The 18,049-nt window shown below is 36.5% G+C and overlaps 1 protein-coding gene across 5 annotated transcripts in view; it reads left to right on the top strand.

Moving 5' to 3' along the window:
• LOC106667177 overlaps positions 1–18,049 on the top strand; it is a 44,643-nt gene that overhangs the window by 13,296 nt on the left and 13,298 nt on the right. For all 5 annotated transcript variants that reach the window (XM_024225274.1, XM_014394936.2, XM_014394935.2 and 2 more), the window contains exon 2: positions 9,107–9,280. In XM_024225274.1, coding sequence (XP_024081042.1) covers positions 9,107–9,280 — 174 coding nt within the window. The remainder of the gene's footprint in view (positions 1–9,106; positions 9,281–18,049) is intronic.

Genomic DNA, 18,049 nt, shown 5'->3' with positions numbered 1-18,049 from the left:
GGTTTTGTTAATGGTTTATTGGTTTGGGAAGGAGCTTCAGAAAAGCTGCTACTATAAACAACATAGTGGGAACTTATCGCAGTATCTCCCAAATTATACGGTTTTTCTGAGATTATTTGTTGTATTACTTTCAGAACTGATTTGCACAACAAATAGACTGCACATCACTTGTCGGACGGTAAGAGTTACTTGGTAACACCCCCCTAGTATATTTTTGGGGGTTGGAATCATGGGACTACACAATCTTTTGCCGACATTGCCTTCATCTTGGGGAGAATCGTACGGCCTTTTTTGTATAAACCCAAAGGGATAAGCGGTAGTGCCGGGAAATTTGTTTTGTTTGTAATTACGGATGAGGAAGTAACTTGAGAAAATGATTTCTGACTCAGTCTGTTTGCGTCATTGTGTTATACATTTTCATGAGCCATTACAGTTTTTATGCACTTTTGTTTGTTAAATATGGGACATTCCCCTTGTGAAAAAACTGAGCGTGGGCCTTGGCAGTGCAGACATTTAATAGAAGTCTCATCTCTGTTCTATTACTTTTTTCGTTCGGTTCAGAACAAATCGCACACCTTAAGTAACTTTTACAATGTTCTTTAACGTGCTTAAGCACATCATAACTTTTTTAATGAACGATTTTACTTGGCAACGGACGAAGTGTATGTATTCAGGAATATTTTGACCTCGAAAGGACATCAAATCTATGATCCCACTCGGTACTAAATTTGTGCCTGTTGGTTTAGTTGGTATCAATTTTTCTTTTAAAACGTTTAATTTCAATTGTTTTTAGTGTGTTGTCCCTCGACTCTATGACTTCTTTTATATCGTCGTCCGAAGTTACATTGTCAACCCCTCGGATTACTTGTCTTGCAAACAAAAACTTTGGAATGTACGCTTAATTTTTTTTATCCGAACAGATTAAAATGTTTGCTCCAGAATAGGAATTGAGGATGATTCTAATTCTATTTCCTCCGACCTTATCTATATTAGTTATAGTATTTCTGATTTTCGGGTGTTTTTCGAAGATCATTTTACTCATCGGATGAAAACGGCACAATCCGTTCCCTTGATTAATATTTGACGTTTTCCATGTAGCTTTGGGGCGTCGGTGGCCGCAACGGTTTAGGCGTTGGCAGGACGCTCACCACTGTAAGGTACAGGACCCGGGTTCGAATCCAGCGGCCCTACATTCGAACACGACACACTTAAAAATGAGCTTTTTTTCAAAAACAACGGCACCCCGAGGGTTCATATAACCTCGTAGTTGAAATACCCTAAGGACATTTGTCATCTACTAAATCGGTTTTGTTGTTCAAACGTTTCCCTATTCAGTTGTGTATTTAAAAAGAGGTGTTTAGTAGAGTTTCATTTTCCACGTATAATAATACGGCAATTTTCTTTTTTGTGATTTGGATTGGCCATGTTATTATGAGACATTTCAACTTCATTTATTTTACCCGGGGGGAACGCCCCCCACTCTCACAAGACATTGTTTCGTCAAATTAACTACTAAAAAAATAAATAAAAGTACCTTTCTGCTTGAAGAAAGTCACAATATTCTTACAGAAGGAAAAAACCTTGTTTAGAGAGTTGTAAACAAGAAATATCTGAGTAAAAAATCGCAATCACAACTGGATAGGTGTTGACTCTTCGAAGATCCGATAGTAACTATCATATAGACGTTTGTCTATTGTTAGCCCTAAAAAGGAAACTTCCGACACTGCTGGGATAATATACTCCTCCAAGTCCAAAAAATTATTCATATTAACGTTTTCGTTGTCAGGTGAATGCACGTATTTTTGAATTAGAAGAGGTAAAGCCATTTTGCATGGGCCATTTGTTTTTTAGATTGGCTGCTGTTACTGAGCCTCAATGCGTACTTCTACTTGGCTGCTGTTGCTCTAACTCGATGCTTTTATTAAATTTGCTGTACAGAATATACAAACGTCTTCTGCGAATGGCTCTATGTGCTCGTCATCTGCGTGTACGCTTTTAATATCATGTAGAACCATCATTAATCATAAATGTTAATTTTATATATTATCCCTTCCAGTTTATTCAGATTCTGGTCTTTCAAATCCAACTTATCTTAAATAAGTCAAGTTTAAAGATTCAAGCTGTTTATAACGTGATGTGATAGTGATAGAGATGGGTACTACGAAGTGGGGGTTTGTGCTCTCCAGGCACTGCAGTATTGCTTATTGTTACTGCTGCTACTATTACTTGCTTATTGTTGCTTACCTGCTTGTTCCCAAGTTCATTGCATCTGCCCGTTCCTTCTTCTCAGACGTATTAGGTCATTGACTGTCTCTGCTGCGATTTCATTCCTTGGGTTTTCTTTGTATCCCAGATTATGTCTCCATTGTGCGGTTGCTTCACGTTCGAAGATATGGGTGCCTGTTTCTTCCTCCTAATCGCATAATCTGCAGAGGGTATCATCGTTGAATATGTGTAGCTGTTTTCTCAGACGCCAACCAGACGGTTAATAGTCCTATCAGCCTTCTGAGTTTAGCCCTCTCCAATTGCAGCAGTGAGTTTGCCAGTCTTGGTGAGGGTTGTTTTAGCTAATGTTTAGTGTTGTTTAATTGAGTATAAGTTGACTCTGTCTAGCGCCCCTAGACCTTTTGTCATTTTTGGATCCATGCTGTGATGGATGGTGCACTTTTTGTTATCCCAAGTAGTTCAAGTTCAGGGTCTATATACAGGGTGAATTGCTACTCGTGCTACAAACTTCTCCAGTAGATTCTTCACCCTAAAATGAACAAAAAAGTTCATATTGTCCATGGTCCGATTCTCAACCATTTCAGAGTAATTTCGCTTTTTATCGATTTTGAAAGATATCACGTCCTGGCGTCGGAAAATCGTGATATCTTTTAATCTAAACATTTCTCTTAAAATCTATAAGCACCGTTGAAATCCCCGTTAATTTTTAGAGAGAATCAAAATCATAATTCCATTGAAATTTTTTAATTTAATTTAATGCCCATTTAGTATGTAATGCTTAAGAAGTTTACAAACAGCTAGAAGGTCAAGGAAGAAAGACCCAAACGTTTTGCCACCTTCATCTTCTTATTGAAAAATTAACGGGGATTTCAACGGTGCTTATAGATTTTAAGAGAAATGTTTAGATTAAAAGATATCACGATTTTCCGACGCCAGGACGTGATATCTTTCAAAATCGATAAAAAGCGAAATTACTCTGAAATGGTTGAGAATCGGACCATGGTCAATATGAACTTTTTTGTTCATTTTAGGGTCAAGAATCTACTGGTGAAGTTTGTAGCACGAGTAGCAAGTCACTCTCAAACATTAGCAATCCTTGAACCACCATTTTTTCTCTTTTTGTCATCAACATCTTGGTCTCACAACCACTAAATAAGAAAATGACGAGTGCGTTGGAAGCGTTATTAAATCAGGTAGTTTTCCTCAAATTTGCTGCCTTCTGAGACTAAAATTAGAAACTCTGGATTACTTTATACACTTTCCGATTTACACAATTTTCCACTCTTTTTGTAGTTCTGGCTGAAATAAAACACAAAAAATTAGCCCAAACATTTTGCCACCGTCATCTTCTTATTGAAAAATTAACGGGAATTTCAACGGTGCTATTAGATTTTCAGAGAAATGTTTAGATTAAAAGATATCACGATTTTCCGACGCCAGGACGTGATATCTTTCAAAATCGATAAAAAGCGAAATTACTCTGAAATGGTTGAGAATCGGACCATGGACAGTATGAACTTTTTTGTTCATTTTAGGGTGAAGAATCTACTGGAGAAGTTTGTAGCACGAGTAGCAATTCACCCTGTATTGTCGTGATTCAAACTGCTGAAGGAAAAAATCAGCATTTGAAGATAGTTAACACTTATAAACAATATCATTTTTTAAAAAAAGATTGTGGAACTAATTAATATGTATTTAAGGTATTGGTTGAGATAAAAAAGTCAGTGTCACAAGCGGGATTTGTACCCACGACCTTCGGCTAAATACGCCGCTGCTCTACCACTTGAGCTATCGTGGGTTCGAATCCCGCTTGTGACACTGACTTTTTTATCTCAACCAATACCTTAAATACAGGTTAATTAATTGAAAGATATTATTTGGTCAAGCGGACCACGAAAACTAGTGAGTTTTTGGAACGTTAATTTTCCTTCAGACCTTGAAACTTAATGCTAGTGACCTCAATTAAAAATTGCCAACGATAGGAGAAATCGTAAAAGTTGTGACCTTTCTTTTTAAATAATTCATTCTCTAAATATTTCTGTTGTTAGTGTTGTTAGCCATTTAAGAACTTAATGTAACAATTATACTAAATTATTTTCCGGTTAATTCAGAGGTGTGCAAGGAATAGTTTACCAAGTTGGACGAAGGATTTACTCAGAGATAATCTTAGATCCACCCTTAATCTGTCCCTTAGGGCGGTGTATTTTCTATTGAGAAATTAAATTGGACAAATTTAACTCACAACCGAATTCTTAGGCCCATTTCTTTGTAATTGAACAATCGAACAGAATTTTGCTCAGCTAAAGAACTTCAACCCCTGCTGTCGTTGTTAAAGAGCAAAATATTTGCTGTAATAGTTCACGAATATGTGTGAAAATGAAAACGCGTTCAATGCTGAAAATTATATTACTTCAAAGACAAATTATTTAAGGCCAAATTCCGACAAATGCGACGTGAGTGTTGTCGGTGCATACATTGATTGAAAATCCGTAAGAAATACAAACGATCAAATGTATTTCTGTCGATGAACAAGATATTATTTGTTTGTTTAAAAACCGGCTGCATTTGTTTTCTTTCGCCTTGTCTCCTTAACAAGATGACTCGTTCGAAAGATATGAATGCATGTTTTTCGTTGCAAAAATAATCAAACAAGCCATTGTTTTAATTTATTGTAGCATTTTCCTCGATTTTTGTTACTGTTTGATTTGTTAGTTGTGTTGGCGAACATAAAGTTATATTTTTATATTTTTTATTTTGCATGTAACTTTTTTAAATTTACATTGTACTTCCTAACACGCACGTACAACCGAAATCCCTCTCATTTCTCCTTCATTCTCTCCCGCTTTTACTATTGATGGTATTTTTCAAAGGATAACCGATAAGAACTTAATCCGAAAAGGGATAATGTAAGAGATTCCATCTTACAAACACAAAAAGTCTTATTATTGATCCTCACCCTTTTTCTTCATTGGCCTCTTTCTCTCTCTCATCATTTGTTCTTTTAGCTTTCCTAATACCAAGTACTTTTGTCCGGGATTTCATTTTTCTTTCTTAAGTAATTTTTCTAGCCTTAGTACACTCTCCACTGTGTCTAGTTGAGTTTCCAGTCCCATGGTTTGGTTAGTTGCCCATCCTGTTTATTTCCTGCCATACCCTCATATGCCGAAACCACATTGTTGTGTTTTCCTAGGACAAATTTTCCCAGAGTGGTTTAGTCCTGAAAGCATAGGCATTTAGTGCTGCCTGATAGTCCAAAAGGGTGTAAATCTGTGTATGTGACCAAAGGCGTATAACCAATACTGAGTTATACGCCAGACCAATTTCTTAGTATTTGCTGCATAAATAACTGCTCAGGCCAATGGTTAGTACGGCCTTTGTCTGATGTGATATGCAGGGTTGGATTGCATGGACCTCAGCTTGAAGATAGTTAGGACTAGTCCAAGGGTTTTTCCCCATTTTTAAGCCGCCATATTACAAATGTGACCAGAAGCGTATATCCAATTCTGGGGATTATGCCTTAGTTTTGGCTGCATAATCTCTGAACAATGGTTAGTAGTGCCTTGGTCTGATGATGCCTATGACTTCCCACCTGAGCTTTTGGTCAAGGGTTATACCTAGTTTAGTCCCTTTTCTTATGAAGGGTGTGATAAATGCTTTAAGACATTTTCTTTTTTTCTCTCTCTCTCTCTCTCTCTCTCTCTCTCACTCGCTCTCTTTGATATATATTTACCACTGCAACCAAGGAGGCGTATACATGATGTAATATTAAAGCTTAACAGCATATAGAATAAGCTGATGAACTGGCCAAAAGCGTAAAGATAAAATCTGAGGGCACTGTAGAATCAGATACAAAACGCCCTAAACATTTTTTCAAGGTTTGTTGTATTTTGTGGTAGAATTCCATTATCAAAAGTGAATATCAACAAAGCATTTAGTTCCAACAGTTTATATAAGTTGTTATATAAACAGTTGGAACTAAAGGCTCTGAACATTCTAGAAAGATGATTTAAGAGAATATAGTAAACGTCGTCAACTTTTAAATAACATTTTACAAGAACATCTCTCTCTCTCTCTCTCTCTCTCTCTCTCTCTCTCTCTCCTCTTTCTCTCTGGTATATATATTTTTTATCACTTTCACTCTCTATTTCTTTCTCTCTCTATTTCTTTCTCACTCTATTTCTCCCTTCTCCTTTCCTTCCACGTTCTATTTCTTTTAACCCTCACTCTCTTCTCACCCCCTATCATTCTTTCTTTTCTCGTTTCCTGTCCCTTCTTCCCTCACTCTCACTCTCTCTCTCTCTCTCTTTCTCTCTGATATATTTATCTCTTTCACTCTCTATTTCTCTCTTCTCCTTACCTTCCACTTATATTTCTTTTAACTCTCACTCTCTTCTTTTTCCTTTTCGTTCTTTCTCTTCTCTCTCTCTTTTTTTTCTCGCTGTTGCTCTCTTTCACTCACTCTTCCTTTCTCACTTTCATCCCCTTTCTTTCTCTACCTATGTTTGTACTTTTTTCGATGTGTGTTAACTATGGCAATGTCTGTTCCTTTATGATTAAATGGATTAGAACTTCATCGATTATGATATTTTATGCGAGTACATCTGTCTGTAGTGTCCATATTCCTATGTATTTGTATGTTCATTTGTTGGCGAGCTGAAAATGTTAAATGTGCTTCGTGTCAGCAGAAAGGTACTAAAAAATAAACTTGTCTGGTTCGAAGCTGAAAATTATCATCGTCACAGAATTGCGTAACCGTTCAAAATGTTTCCAGCCGTGTTAGAAAATCACTATTGAGGGCCAAGGACGACAAAACGAAGGTTGTCTCATTAGAAAAATTCATATTAATATGTGTAATAGACATCCGAGTTTTTGTTGAAACAATTATCGGTTTCTCATGGAAGTTTGGTTCAATGTCTTAATTCACATGCTCTTACCAATTAAATATCCAACCTCTGGCGATTTTTATTGTAGCTGACTTTTTACTATGTGGAAAATGTTTACCTTTTTAATTTTAAGTTACCGGAACGGATGGCAATACGCGCAAAACTACACTTGTTTTAATTTTTATAGATTCAAATCGTGGGGAAATTTTTAATTGATGCAAAAAAAAAAAAAGGACGCGTCCTTTTTAAAGGTCGTGAGAGAATCGCCTAAATGAGAAAATTTCTTCGTCCATAAATTAATAGTTAATCTCTGGGAAAGTGGTATTCAATAGACGCCTCCAGTACCACGTCAATTTGCGAGCATAAATAAAGCTGGTTATTTTTCGACCAGAATTGAGTTGAACAGATTAAATCAAAGTTCCACCAAACCGATGTCAGAGCAAACAAATAACTTATTGTTTGATAGTTACCTGTCATCCTGGTCTGCGTATCCTCTCTGATTTTTGCCAGTTCAGACGCGTGACATGGCGAAATCCCGAAACGCGTCTGAACCAACAAAAATCGGCGAGAATAGAATCCTATTGGGATGATAGGAAACAAACGTAGTTTATATATATATACAGGATATATTAGCGGAAAGCCGTGTTCTAGCCTCACCCTGCTTATAACCCTGACCGATTATTGACGATGGTTAAATGCTGACACTCTGCTAGACCACAACAGCGAGGATAAGCAGACCAAAATTATAGGAAACGACCGAACGGAAAAATAATTCTACTGGTCATTGTTTACAACCGACACGGGAAATGGCACGAGATGGTTAAATGTTGAAACTCCCAGACAAGCCAAAACGGCAGAGATAAACAAACCAAAATGTTCGGGAACGAACGTAGTTTAAATCCTACACCGGAAATATTGGCGCAAACCGTGTTCTAGCCTCACCCTGCTTATAACCCTGAGGACTATTGACGATGGTAAGAGCTGAAACTTTCTGACATCCCAAAACAGCGAGGCTAGACAGACCAAAATGGTCGGAATCGAACGTAGTTTATTCATATCCAACACTGTAAATATTAGTGCAGTTTTGTTCCAACCCCTGGCCCTCCATATAACCTTGACGACTACTTACAATGGTTAAACGCTGAAACTATCTGACAGAACAAAACAGCAAGCATAGACAGACCAAAATGATATGAAATGACCGAGCAAAATCCTGAAAATATTTCATGTCCTACATAGAACATATTAGCGTAAAGTTCTATTATACCCTCACCCTGCTTATAACCTGACCGACTAACGCCGATGGTTAAATTCTGAAACTCTGAAAGAACAAAACAGCAATTATATAAAGACCAAAATGATCTGAAACAACCGAGCGAAAAAACTCTCCTGAACTTAGTTTATATTCTACACAGGAAATATTAGCGCAATGACTCGTTCTAACCTGGCCCACTTATAACACTGACGACTATTTACGATCGTGCTGAAACTCTGACAGCCCAAAAGAGCGAGGATAGGTAGACCAAAACGGCCGGATCTAGTGGAAAAACTGACCCGAAGTCCCGAACATAGTTTATTTATTACACAGGACATATTAGCGTAAAGTTCTGTTCTAGTCTCACCCTGCTTATAACCCTAACTGGCTAATGACAATGGTTAAACTCTCTTACAAACCAAAATGCCAGAATAAATGTATTTTACCATGTAAAAAATTGTCGACTAGTTGAATTAGTTCATGAGCTTTCAAGACAAGTCAAACTTTAGGATTTAGACTTAACAAGATAAAACGTGCCTAGGGTGTTTGTCAGTCGAGAAAAAATGATATCTTTTCATCGACATCTTCAAACGCTTTCATAATTCAAGAATTCGACAATACAAAAACAACTCTCAAGACTGAAGAGTCACTTCATTGGCAATTAAACCGTTACGTAATCTAACGTAAAAAAATATTATTCTATTCATTTTTAACGTTTTTTTATTGTTTGTTTTATTTTCAGCGAGAGACTAGACCCCCCTCAAGACAGCCTGGACATTGACCGGTGTGCACGCTGCGGTTGCAAATTCGTAGACGTCGAAGACGGTACATGTTCTATGTGCGACCTAACAATATGTGCACATTGCTCCATTCGCTACAAGCAGACCTGGCTATGCGCCACATGTATAAAACGAAGGTACACGTCAGTTTTCAAAAATGTTATTCCCGATGCCGGACCATCCGGTCAAAACCTGACAAGAGGGTCGACGAGGTTCTCCAAAAAAATGTTTGAAAGTCGAAATTGTACGATTCTATTCTGCTTTTCTACTTGCTCAAATCAACTATTTGAATTATCATTTTACACCCTTTTTTTATGTAGATTGCAATAAAAATATAGTAAAAGCTATCAAAGTTTATCAATAATCAAAAAATTTGTAAAAACCAAATATTTTTCAAGTAAACTAGGTCAAATATTTTTTCGTAAAACTAATATGAAATTGCGATTAACAGAGATCCATAAATATAAATTTGTATTTTAATTTAAATTTGTGGCCCGTAAAATGTTTTCGATTTTTGAGAAGTCGCTATCGGAAATCTGATTGAAACGTCTTTAATTCAAAAATTGCTATAAGGATTGTAACGTTAAACAGACCATTTGAAGGAAGAGGAACGTAGCTTTTTAACGACATATTGACCATTAAAATATTTATAATATTTCAATAAGAATATACACAAAATAGCAAAATTAATTGTCAGGAATCAACCTCGTTTTTTTAAATAGAAATAAAAGTCAAATTTTAATGTTTGATAAGTTTTCAAATGGACCTGAGAATTTCTTTAAAACGAATAATCAACCATGAAAATCGGTCCACTAGGTTTTGAAAAAAAAAATGATGTTAGAGCTTGCACTAGGAATGCCAGCCAGGCAGAAAGGTCGTCAAAATTATCAGTTAAAAAATTAATTTACACCAATTTCCGCGAAAGTGCGTATCTAAGGGTTTTATGACTTCTCAAAAACCGGAAAAATTTTAGGGGTTAAAAAATTGATAAATTTAAATTCAAACAAAAATTCATATTTACAGATCTCTAGAGGAGCTAAAACGAAAAATATTAGTTAGAAATCGTGAGATGCGGTCTGGTGTGATGTAGGTTTCAGAAAAACATTTTCTTTATCGTGCCAACGTTTCGATCTTTATTGAGATCATCTTCAGGGCCTGGGATTTACAAACATTGTTTACATATTACAATTACATTTTGCATGTGGAAAAGTGAATTTATACAATGCAAAATATATTTTTTTATATATTCAATCAAAGTATTTCTACTCACTCAAAGTGTTTGTCTTCTGTGTAATTGTGCCATTCTTGCGTGTCGTGTCGAGAGTGCCAGTGAGATTTTGCTATTTTCCCAACAATTTAGCTTTCCTTTTCCTATTTTATCCCTTTCTGTATAATTCTGAAAGGATAATCTGACCGAACCATTACCAACACATTTTTTTCCCTTCGTTGGCTCTTTTCACCTCAAAGAAGCCGACGCCTTATACAAAAATGTCTTTTCTATACCGACATCCTTCCCCACCCCTTCTAAATCCAACGTATATAAACAAAATAGCAAAAGCTCACTGGCACTCTCGACATGACACGCAAGATTACACAGAAGACAAACACTTTGAGTGAGTAGAAATACTTTGATTGAATATATAAAATATATTTTGCGTTGTATAAATTAACTTTTCCACATCCTAAATGTAATTGTAATATGTAAACAATGTTTGTAAATCCCAGGCCCTGAAGATGATCTCAATAAAGATCGAAACGTTGGCACGATAAAGAAAATGTTTTTCTGAAACCTACATCACACCAGACCGCATCTCACGATTTCTAAATAAATATCGATTAACGGTCACTAATCACCACGCAGAAAAATATTAGTTTCACAAAAAAAATTGATGACCTAGTATACTTGAAAAATACTTGGTTTTTACAATGTTTTTTTGTTATTGATAAACTTTGATAGTTTTTATTATATTTTTATTGCAATCTCTATCAAAAATATCTCCTTTTCCGGTTGAGAGGTTTTTCAATTTTCTGTTTGTTTTAACTATGTGTACAGTTTACAAAATATAAACCTCCCGTCAATGCGTCAAAGCCAATCCGAAGAAAAGCTCATATTTGCTATTTTATCGTCTGCATTTCCGGCTTACTAGGGGACACTAAGTTGGTAGGTCGCGGATTTAGACCAAACATTTTTTTGATGAATATACACTCCAAAATATCCGGTATCTGCCACGTCTTGTGGATAGGACCTGGTTTCGCTCAAAGAATGTTTGAAAGTTGACATTTTCCGTTTTTTAATATTGTTATTTCGCCGTTCTATTTGCTTAAATCAACTATGTGAATATAAAATTTTTTGGCATTTTTTATATAGATTGCAATAAAAATATAATAAAAACTATCAAAGTTTATAAATAACCAAAAAATTTGTAAAAACCAAATATTTTTCAAGTATACTAGGTCATCAATTTTTTTCGTGAAACTAATATTTTTCGTTTTATCTCCTCTAGAGATCTATGAATATAAATTTTTGTTTGAATTTAAATTTATCAATTTTTTGCCCTCTAAAATTTTTCCGTTTTTTGAGATGTTATAAAACCTTTAGATACGCACTTTCGCGGAAATTGGTGTAAATTAATTTTTTAACTGATAATTTTGACGACCTTTCTGCCTGGCTGGCATTCCTAGTTCAAGCTCTAACATCATTTTTTTTTCAAAACCTAGTGGACCGATTTTCATGGTTGATAATTCGTTTTAAAGAAATTCTCAAGTCCATTTTATAACAGATCAAACATTAAAATTTGATTATTATTTCTTTTTTAAAAATTTTTTTAAAAAACGAGTTTAATTTCTGACAAATAATTTTGCTATTTTGTATTTATTCTTATAGAAATATTATATATATTTTAATGGTTAATATGTCGTTAAAAAGCTACGTTCCACTTCTTTCAAATGGTCTGTTTGACGTTCAATCCTTATAGCAATTTTGGAATTATAGCAGTTTCAATCAGATTTTAGGGGTTAAAAATTTAAATTCAAATACAAATTTATATTTCTGGATCTCTCTAGGTGCTTAAACGCAATTTCATATTAGTTTTACGAAAAAACTACTTTTGACCTAGTTTACTTGAAAAATATTTGGTTTTTACAAATTTTTTGGTTATTGATAAACTTTGATAGCTTTTGTTATTAGTTGCGAAGTCGTGTCCGACCCATCGCGACCCCATGTACAATGCTCCTCCAGGCCTTCCTGCCCTCCACCATCTTCCGGAGTCCAGTTAAGCTCACACCGACTGCTTCAGTGACTCCGTCCATCCACCTCATTCTCTGTCGCCCCCTTCTTCTTTTGCCCTCAATCTTACCCAGCATTAGGCTCTTCTCCAGTGAGTCATTACTTCTCATTTGGTGGCCAAAGCATTTAAGTTTCATTTTCAGGATTTGGCCTTCTAGAGAGCAGTCAGGGTTGATCTCCTCCAGGATTGACCGGTTTGATCGCCTTGCAGTCCAAGGGACTCGCAGAAGTCTTCTCCTGCACCAGAGTTCAAAGGCTTCAATTCTTTGGCGTTCAGCCTTTCTAATAGTCTGAACCTTTCACAGCCATACATTGCAACTGGGAAAACCATCGCCTTGACTATACGCACTTTTGTTGGCAGGGTGATGTCTCTGCTTTTGAGTATGCTGTCTAGATTTGTCATAGCTTTCCTCCCCAGGAGCAAGCGTCTTTTAATTTCTTGGCTGCAGTCCCCATCTGCGGTGATCTTGGAGCCCAAGAAAATAAAGTCTGTCACTACTTCCATTTCTTCCCCATCTATTTGCCAGGAATTGAGAGGGCCAGATGCCATGATCTTAGTTTTCTTAATGTTCAGCTTCAAGCCAACTTTTGCACTCTCCTCCTTCACCCGCATCAAGAGGCTCTTTAGTTCCACTAGAGTGGTATCATCTGCATATCTAAGGTTGTTGATATTTCTCCCTGCAATTGATAGCTTTTACTATATTTTTATTGCAATCTATATAAAAAATGTTGTAAAATGAAGATTCACATAGTTGATTTGAGCAAGTAGAACGGCAAAATAGAAATGTTAAAAAACGGACAATTTCAACTTTCAAACATTTTTTTAGCGAAATCAGGTCCTATCCACAAGAACACACAAGAAGGATAAATACCTGTCCGATATTTTGGAGTGTAAAATCACCAAAATAAAGTTTGGTCTAAATCCGCTACCCACCAACTTGGTCGTCCCCTAGTGAGTCGGAACTGCAGACGATAAAATAGGAAATATGAGCTTTTTTCGGATTGGCTTTGATGCATTGACGGGTGATTTATATTTTTTAAACTGTATACATAGTTAAAACGAACGAAAATTGAAAAACCTCTCAACCGGAAAAGGAGAGCTCGATAATCCAAGGTCTCTGTTTTCCACGTTGTCGACTCGAGTATTTTAAATAGATGTAAAACTGGAAAAATATATATTAATCTAAGCACATAAATAATACACCTTATAAATAATAAACACACCCTCGCGATTTATGTGGGGAAAAAGTCGATATTTTACTGGAGTATGACAAAAGTTGCGACACCCAATGGATAGTTGGATGTTATCCCCCCCCTGTATGGCTGGAATTACTTACCTTTATTAAACATAGAACTAACAACCAAGTATCACAACCAGTTTTTAAAGGTAAAAGCTTAACACAACTTAACTTCTTGGGGTGTATACAGAGCGAGGTCCGAGCTGATAGGTTAAGTGATGTTAGATTCTTTAGTCTCGTAGTACCTTACGATGTACATAACATTCAGCGTAGTAAAATATGTAGCAATGGGTCAAAGTCTAGTTGTCTAAGTGCTCGTCTAAACGATTAATACAAAACTGGCTTTGCCTTCACCATCCTCAATGTTCGAACCTACAAAACGCCACATATAGCCCGAATTAAGTGGTATTCGAAGGAGTGAGGCCCGAGCTTAAAGGTTAGATGACGTTGAATCAGCTTTGACTTCTCCATCCTCGATGTCCGGATCTACAAAAAGTGATGCATGAATCTGAAAAGATTGTATCCAAAAGAGCGAGGTTGGAGCTGATAGGTTAGGCGACATTTTTATCCGTTACTCTTGCAGTAACCACATTAAATGTAACATGGCGTTATGGCCTTAAAAAATGAAACAGCTAAAAGTCAAGATCTCTAGGTATCTATTAAAATTTTTTATATAGCCGGGTTTTCCTTCTCCTGTTGAAATTCGGGCCCTTCAAAATTGATCCTCCTCTCCACCAGGAGCAAAGTCAGAGCTGATAGAGTCAAAGTCCAGTTTTCAAAGTGCCTATCCATTAAATAATAACAGTTGCTTAAAGTCTACTTTTCAAGATATTCATCTAAATGGTCCGTACAACTGTTTTTTCATCTTTGGTCCTCAAAGTTCGGCTACAGAAAAAGAAACTATGGACGCGAATGAGTTGATCCAAAGGAGCGAGGAGCGTGGCCGGAGCTGATAGGTTAAGTGATGTTGGGATCCTCTTGTCTCGTAGTACCTTACCATGGACAAAATAACCGTGGCATAAAGTCTTGTTTTCTAGATAGTCAACGAAAAAATCCCTGCAACTGGGTTTTAAATATTGAGCCCTTAAATAAGGCTGGGGAAAAGTTAATAATGAAGGGTACATCCAGGGCGAGGAAGGAGCTGATAGGTTAAATATAAATTTATAGTTATAAAACACGTTACAGTAGTTGCCTATATATTCATAATTGACCGGCACAGACCGTTTTTCATTGTCCAGTCATGGATCTTTCCACTTCAGAAAGTGATCTTCCTCTCCTCAAGGCGTATGGTCGATGCTTATAGGTTAAGTAATGTTGGATCAGCTTTGATTTCTCCATTCTCAATGTTCGGACCTACAAAAAGTGATCCATGGACCAGAAAAAGTTGTGCCTAAGGTGCGAGGTTGAAGCTGAAAGTTAGCCGAAGGTTAGGTGATGTTGGATCCAATGGTCTCGTAGTACCTTACCATGGTCATTAAGTTAACGTAACTTTAAAGTCTTAAAAAATATAACAGTGGAAAGGGTTGTTTGTCTCGTAGTACATTAAATTTATAGTCGTAGAAGATGTAACACGGGAAAAAGTCTAGTTGTCTACGTATCCATCTGAACGATCGACACAAGCTTCAATTATTCAGTCTTATGTTTGGATTAATAGATGATATGAAGGACTATTCTGCCCTTGCGGGTTAATTTGTTTACTTGAAGTCTGTAGAACGTTGAGGGCGTTTACAAAACCACTGAGGGTACATAAACTGAACAAAATAGATTTCCAAATCTTTATCTTCTCCGTATCAGAAATCAAGTCAGATCCATAAAACATGACCTTACCGACAACAAACTTCTTTTGGCACATAAATCCTAAGATCGTGGACGTTCAATCAGAAGTGTTATTTAGGTACGCTCAAATTAAACAGTTCAGTCTTCATTTGTTTTAAACTACAAGAAAAATAGACAAATTTTAATCGGATGCGGAAGAGAAGCGTTTTTCGGCATTACCATTCAAATTCGGTTGTTTTTTATGTTTTATGCCTGAAAAAAATCCGAACCTGACAACTTTAGTAATAAACTTCATTTTCTCAAAATGTAATCTTTGTTTAAAGTTGGCAGCTTTATCGCCTGTCCAGACCGTCGGAGATTATTGTGAGCTTTGTCACAGTTGATTGCGGGATGCAATAGGATTAATGGCTGTGTCCAAGCACGGGAAAGTCACGGCCAATTTTTTCACGAGAAAGCCAAAGATTTATGATTTGATCCCCTGATCTTAGTAGTCCAATAACAATACAGACCATATAGTAAACAATAACAATATTTGTAAACTGACGAGAGAAGCAAATTAAAATGTCATTTTTGACATTATTCATTAGCAGGGATAAATAAATTATTTTGGCAGATCTATTTTTGTAGAAGGATAAATACACAGTAGTGCACAGTGGGAGGAGAAACATTAAATTTACATTTACATAACAAGATAACGTCGACAAGGTTGGAACTAGACGACTAGGCCTAGGATGTCTCTGCGTCTGTCAGTACCGGAAACTTAAGAAATTATTTTAAAAGTCTTAATGCATTGGGTCCTTCTCTTGTGGCTTAAATCAATCAACTTTCTATAACATTATCTAGACTAAAAGACCAACTTAAATTTAGAAAAGTACTTTTCCCGACAAGCTAATTTCGTCACTTTTTTTAAACCTAACAGCAGAAAAATGTACGATATACAATTTTAATAAGGCTTTTGTCTTATCTGAGATAAAATTGTTGGTTTCAAATATAAAATCGCCGCACAACAAACATAAACGGGCGATAAGAACTGGGTCGAGTGGATCGTCGGCGAAAAAATTCACCGTATTTTTCCACCCTTTTCGCTAACAATGAAAAACTCAATGAAAATGCATTTAGTTTTAAGCTATTTGGACGTTTTGTTGAAATTTATTTATGAAGATTAGGTGAAGGACAAGGACGGCGAGGTCGAGAATTATTACCGAGTCGGGGTCGAGATCCCCACGTTGGCCTCGGTGGATCAACTTTATTTTACGCTTATTTCAGCTTTGAATTAACCAGCATTTGAGCCAACCACTGAATGAAGTGGAAAGTAAAGTTTATTTAGAGGGCCGAACCGGCATTGGGTTACTTATAGAGTCCATCTTAACTCGCGCGTTGTTGAAATACTCACACGCGTTTTGGCATCGCGCCATCTTCAGTGAGGATTTTTCAGGATTCCTTACTGAAGATGGTGCAATGCGAAACGCATTTGGGTAGTTAACAAACCCGCGAGTGAAGACGGACCCAATAAGGGGCCCAATGCTGGTTCAGCATGAGTTCTCCGACAAGATCAACACCCAGCATCACCATAGAGGTTCTGGGTAGTACACTTTTAAGATTAGACTAAAATAACATTAGTTGAATGTTTTCACTACAAGATTTTCTCAATCGGGTCTGGGGGTGATGAAGCTGTATTCGGACTGCATTTCTTTGCTGTTGTGCTCTGTCATAAGAGGAGTTCCATATCGTCAATCTGAAACGCCCAAAATATAACATTTCTATAGCTTCCTAAGAGCAAAATTATCTAAATAATTAAATTACAACTTTGACAGCCAAAATTCTCTGAATGCAGTCACGCTAGTAAATACTCAATAAAATTTGCTTCACTTGAGCACATAGTCCATATCAGACACCAACCTATAACTACTAGAAGACAAGGTAATCAAATTTCTTTGATTTGTACCTACATATCACCACCAGCAGACTTAGATATGTCAATCAATGAAAGTTTAGTGGCTGTTGGATCTGGTCCTGAAAAGAACCATTGAAATTAGAAATTTTAAACAGAATCATTGCAAGGATGATAGCAGTAGACCGAGAGAGAGATTCAGGCGTCAATCCGCTGCGTTGATGTTCCTGGAGTGTCAAAGGTTGAGTCGCTGGAGCTGAAGCTAGGTTTCTAGTTTGAATGACATTGACCAACTGCAAGTCTTTCACAAAAAATGAAAGTGAACCATATCCACCTGACGTTGCACCATATTTCTGATATGTTCTAAATGGATAGGTGTTTGATTTCAATACAACCATTTAGAGAATTGAGATAAAATACAGATTCTATATAAGTTACAGTTGGTTGGTGGTAAAGAGAAAACCCAAACGAATCTCAATTGGCTGCTTTTACCAGTAGACAACACAGTTGAGTACAATTTATAGGATTGGAATTTGGAAGGGGTGGCATATGATTTTGCAAATAATGGTGATTATGAGAAACCACTGGTATTGATGCAATTCTAAAAAGAAGCAATGCGTTTAAAATATATGGCTGAGGTTTGTCTCTATAACCTTCTTTCAAAGGACAAAAGGTCACATCCAATCTATTTATTTTTAAATGGTCCCAGCCAATT

This window comes from Cimex lectularius, unplaced genomic scaffold (assembly GCF_000648675.2).
Source record: "Cimex lectularius strain Harlan isolate CLEC.00 unplaced genomic scaffold, Clec_2.1 scaffold27, whole genome shotgun sequence".
NCBI classification, from domain to species: Eukaryota; Metazoa; Arthropoda; class Insecta; order Hemiptera; family Cimicidae; genus Cimex; species Cimex lectularius.
The sequence above is the reverse complement of the archived record's forward strand: the minus strand, read 5'-3'. Positions and strand labels throughout refer to the sequence as shown.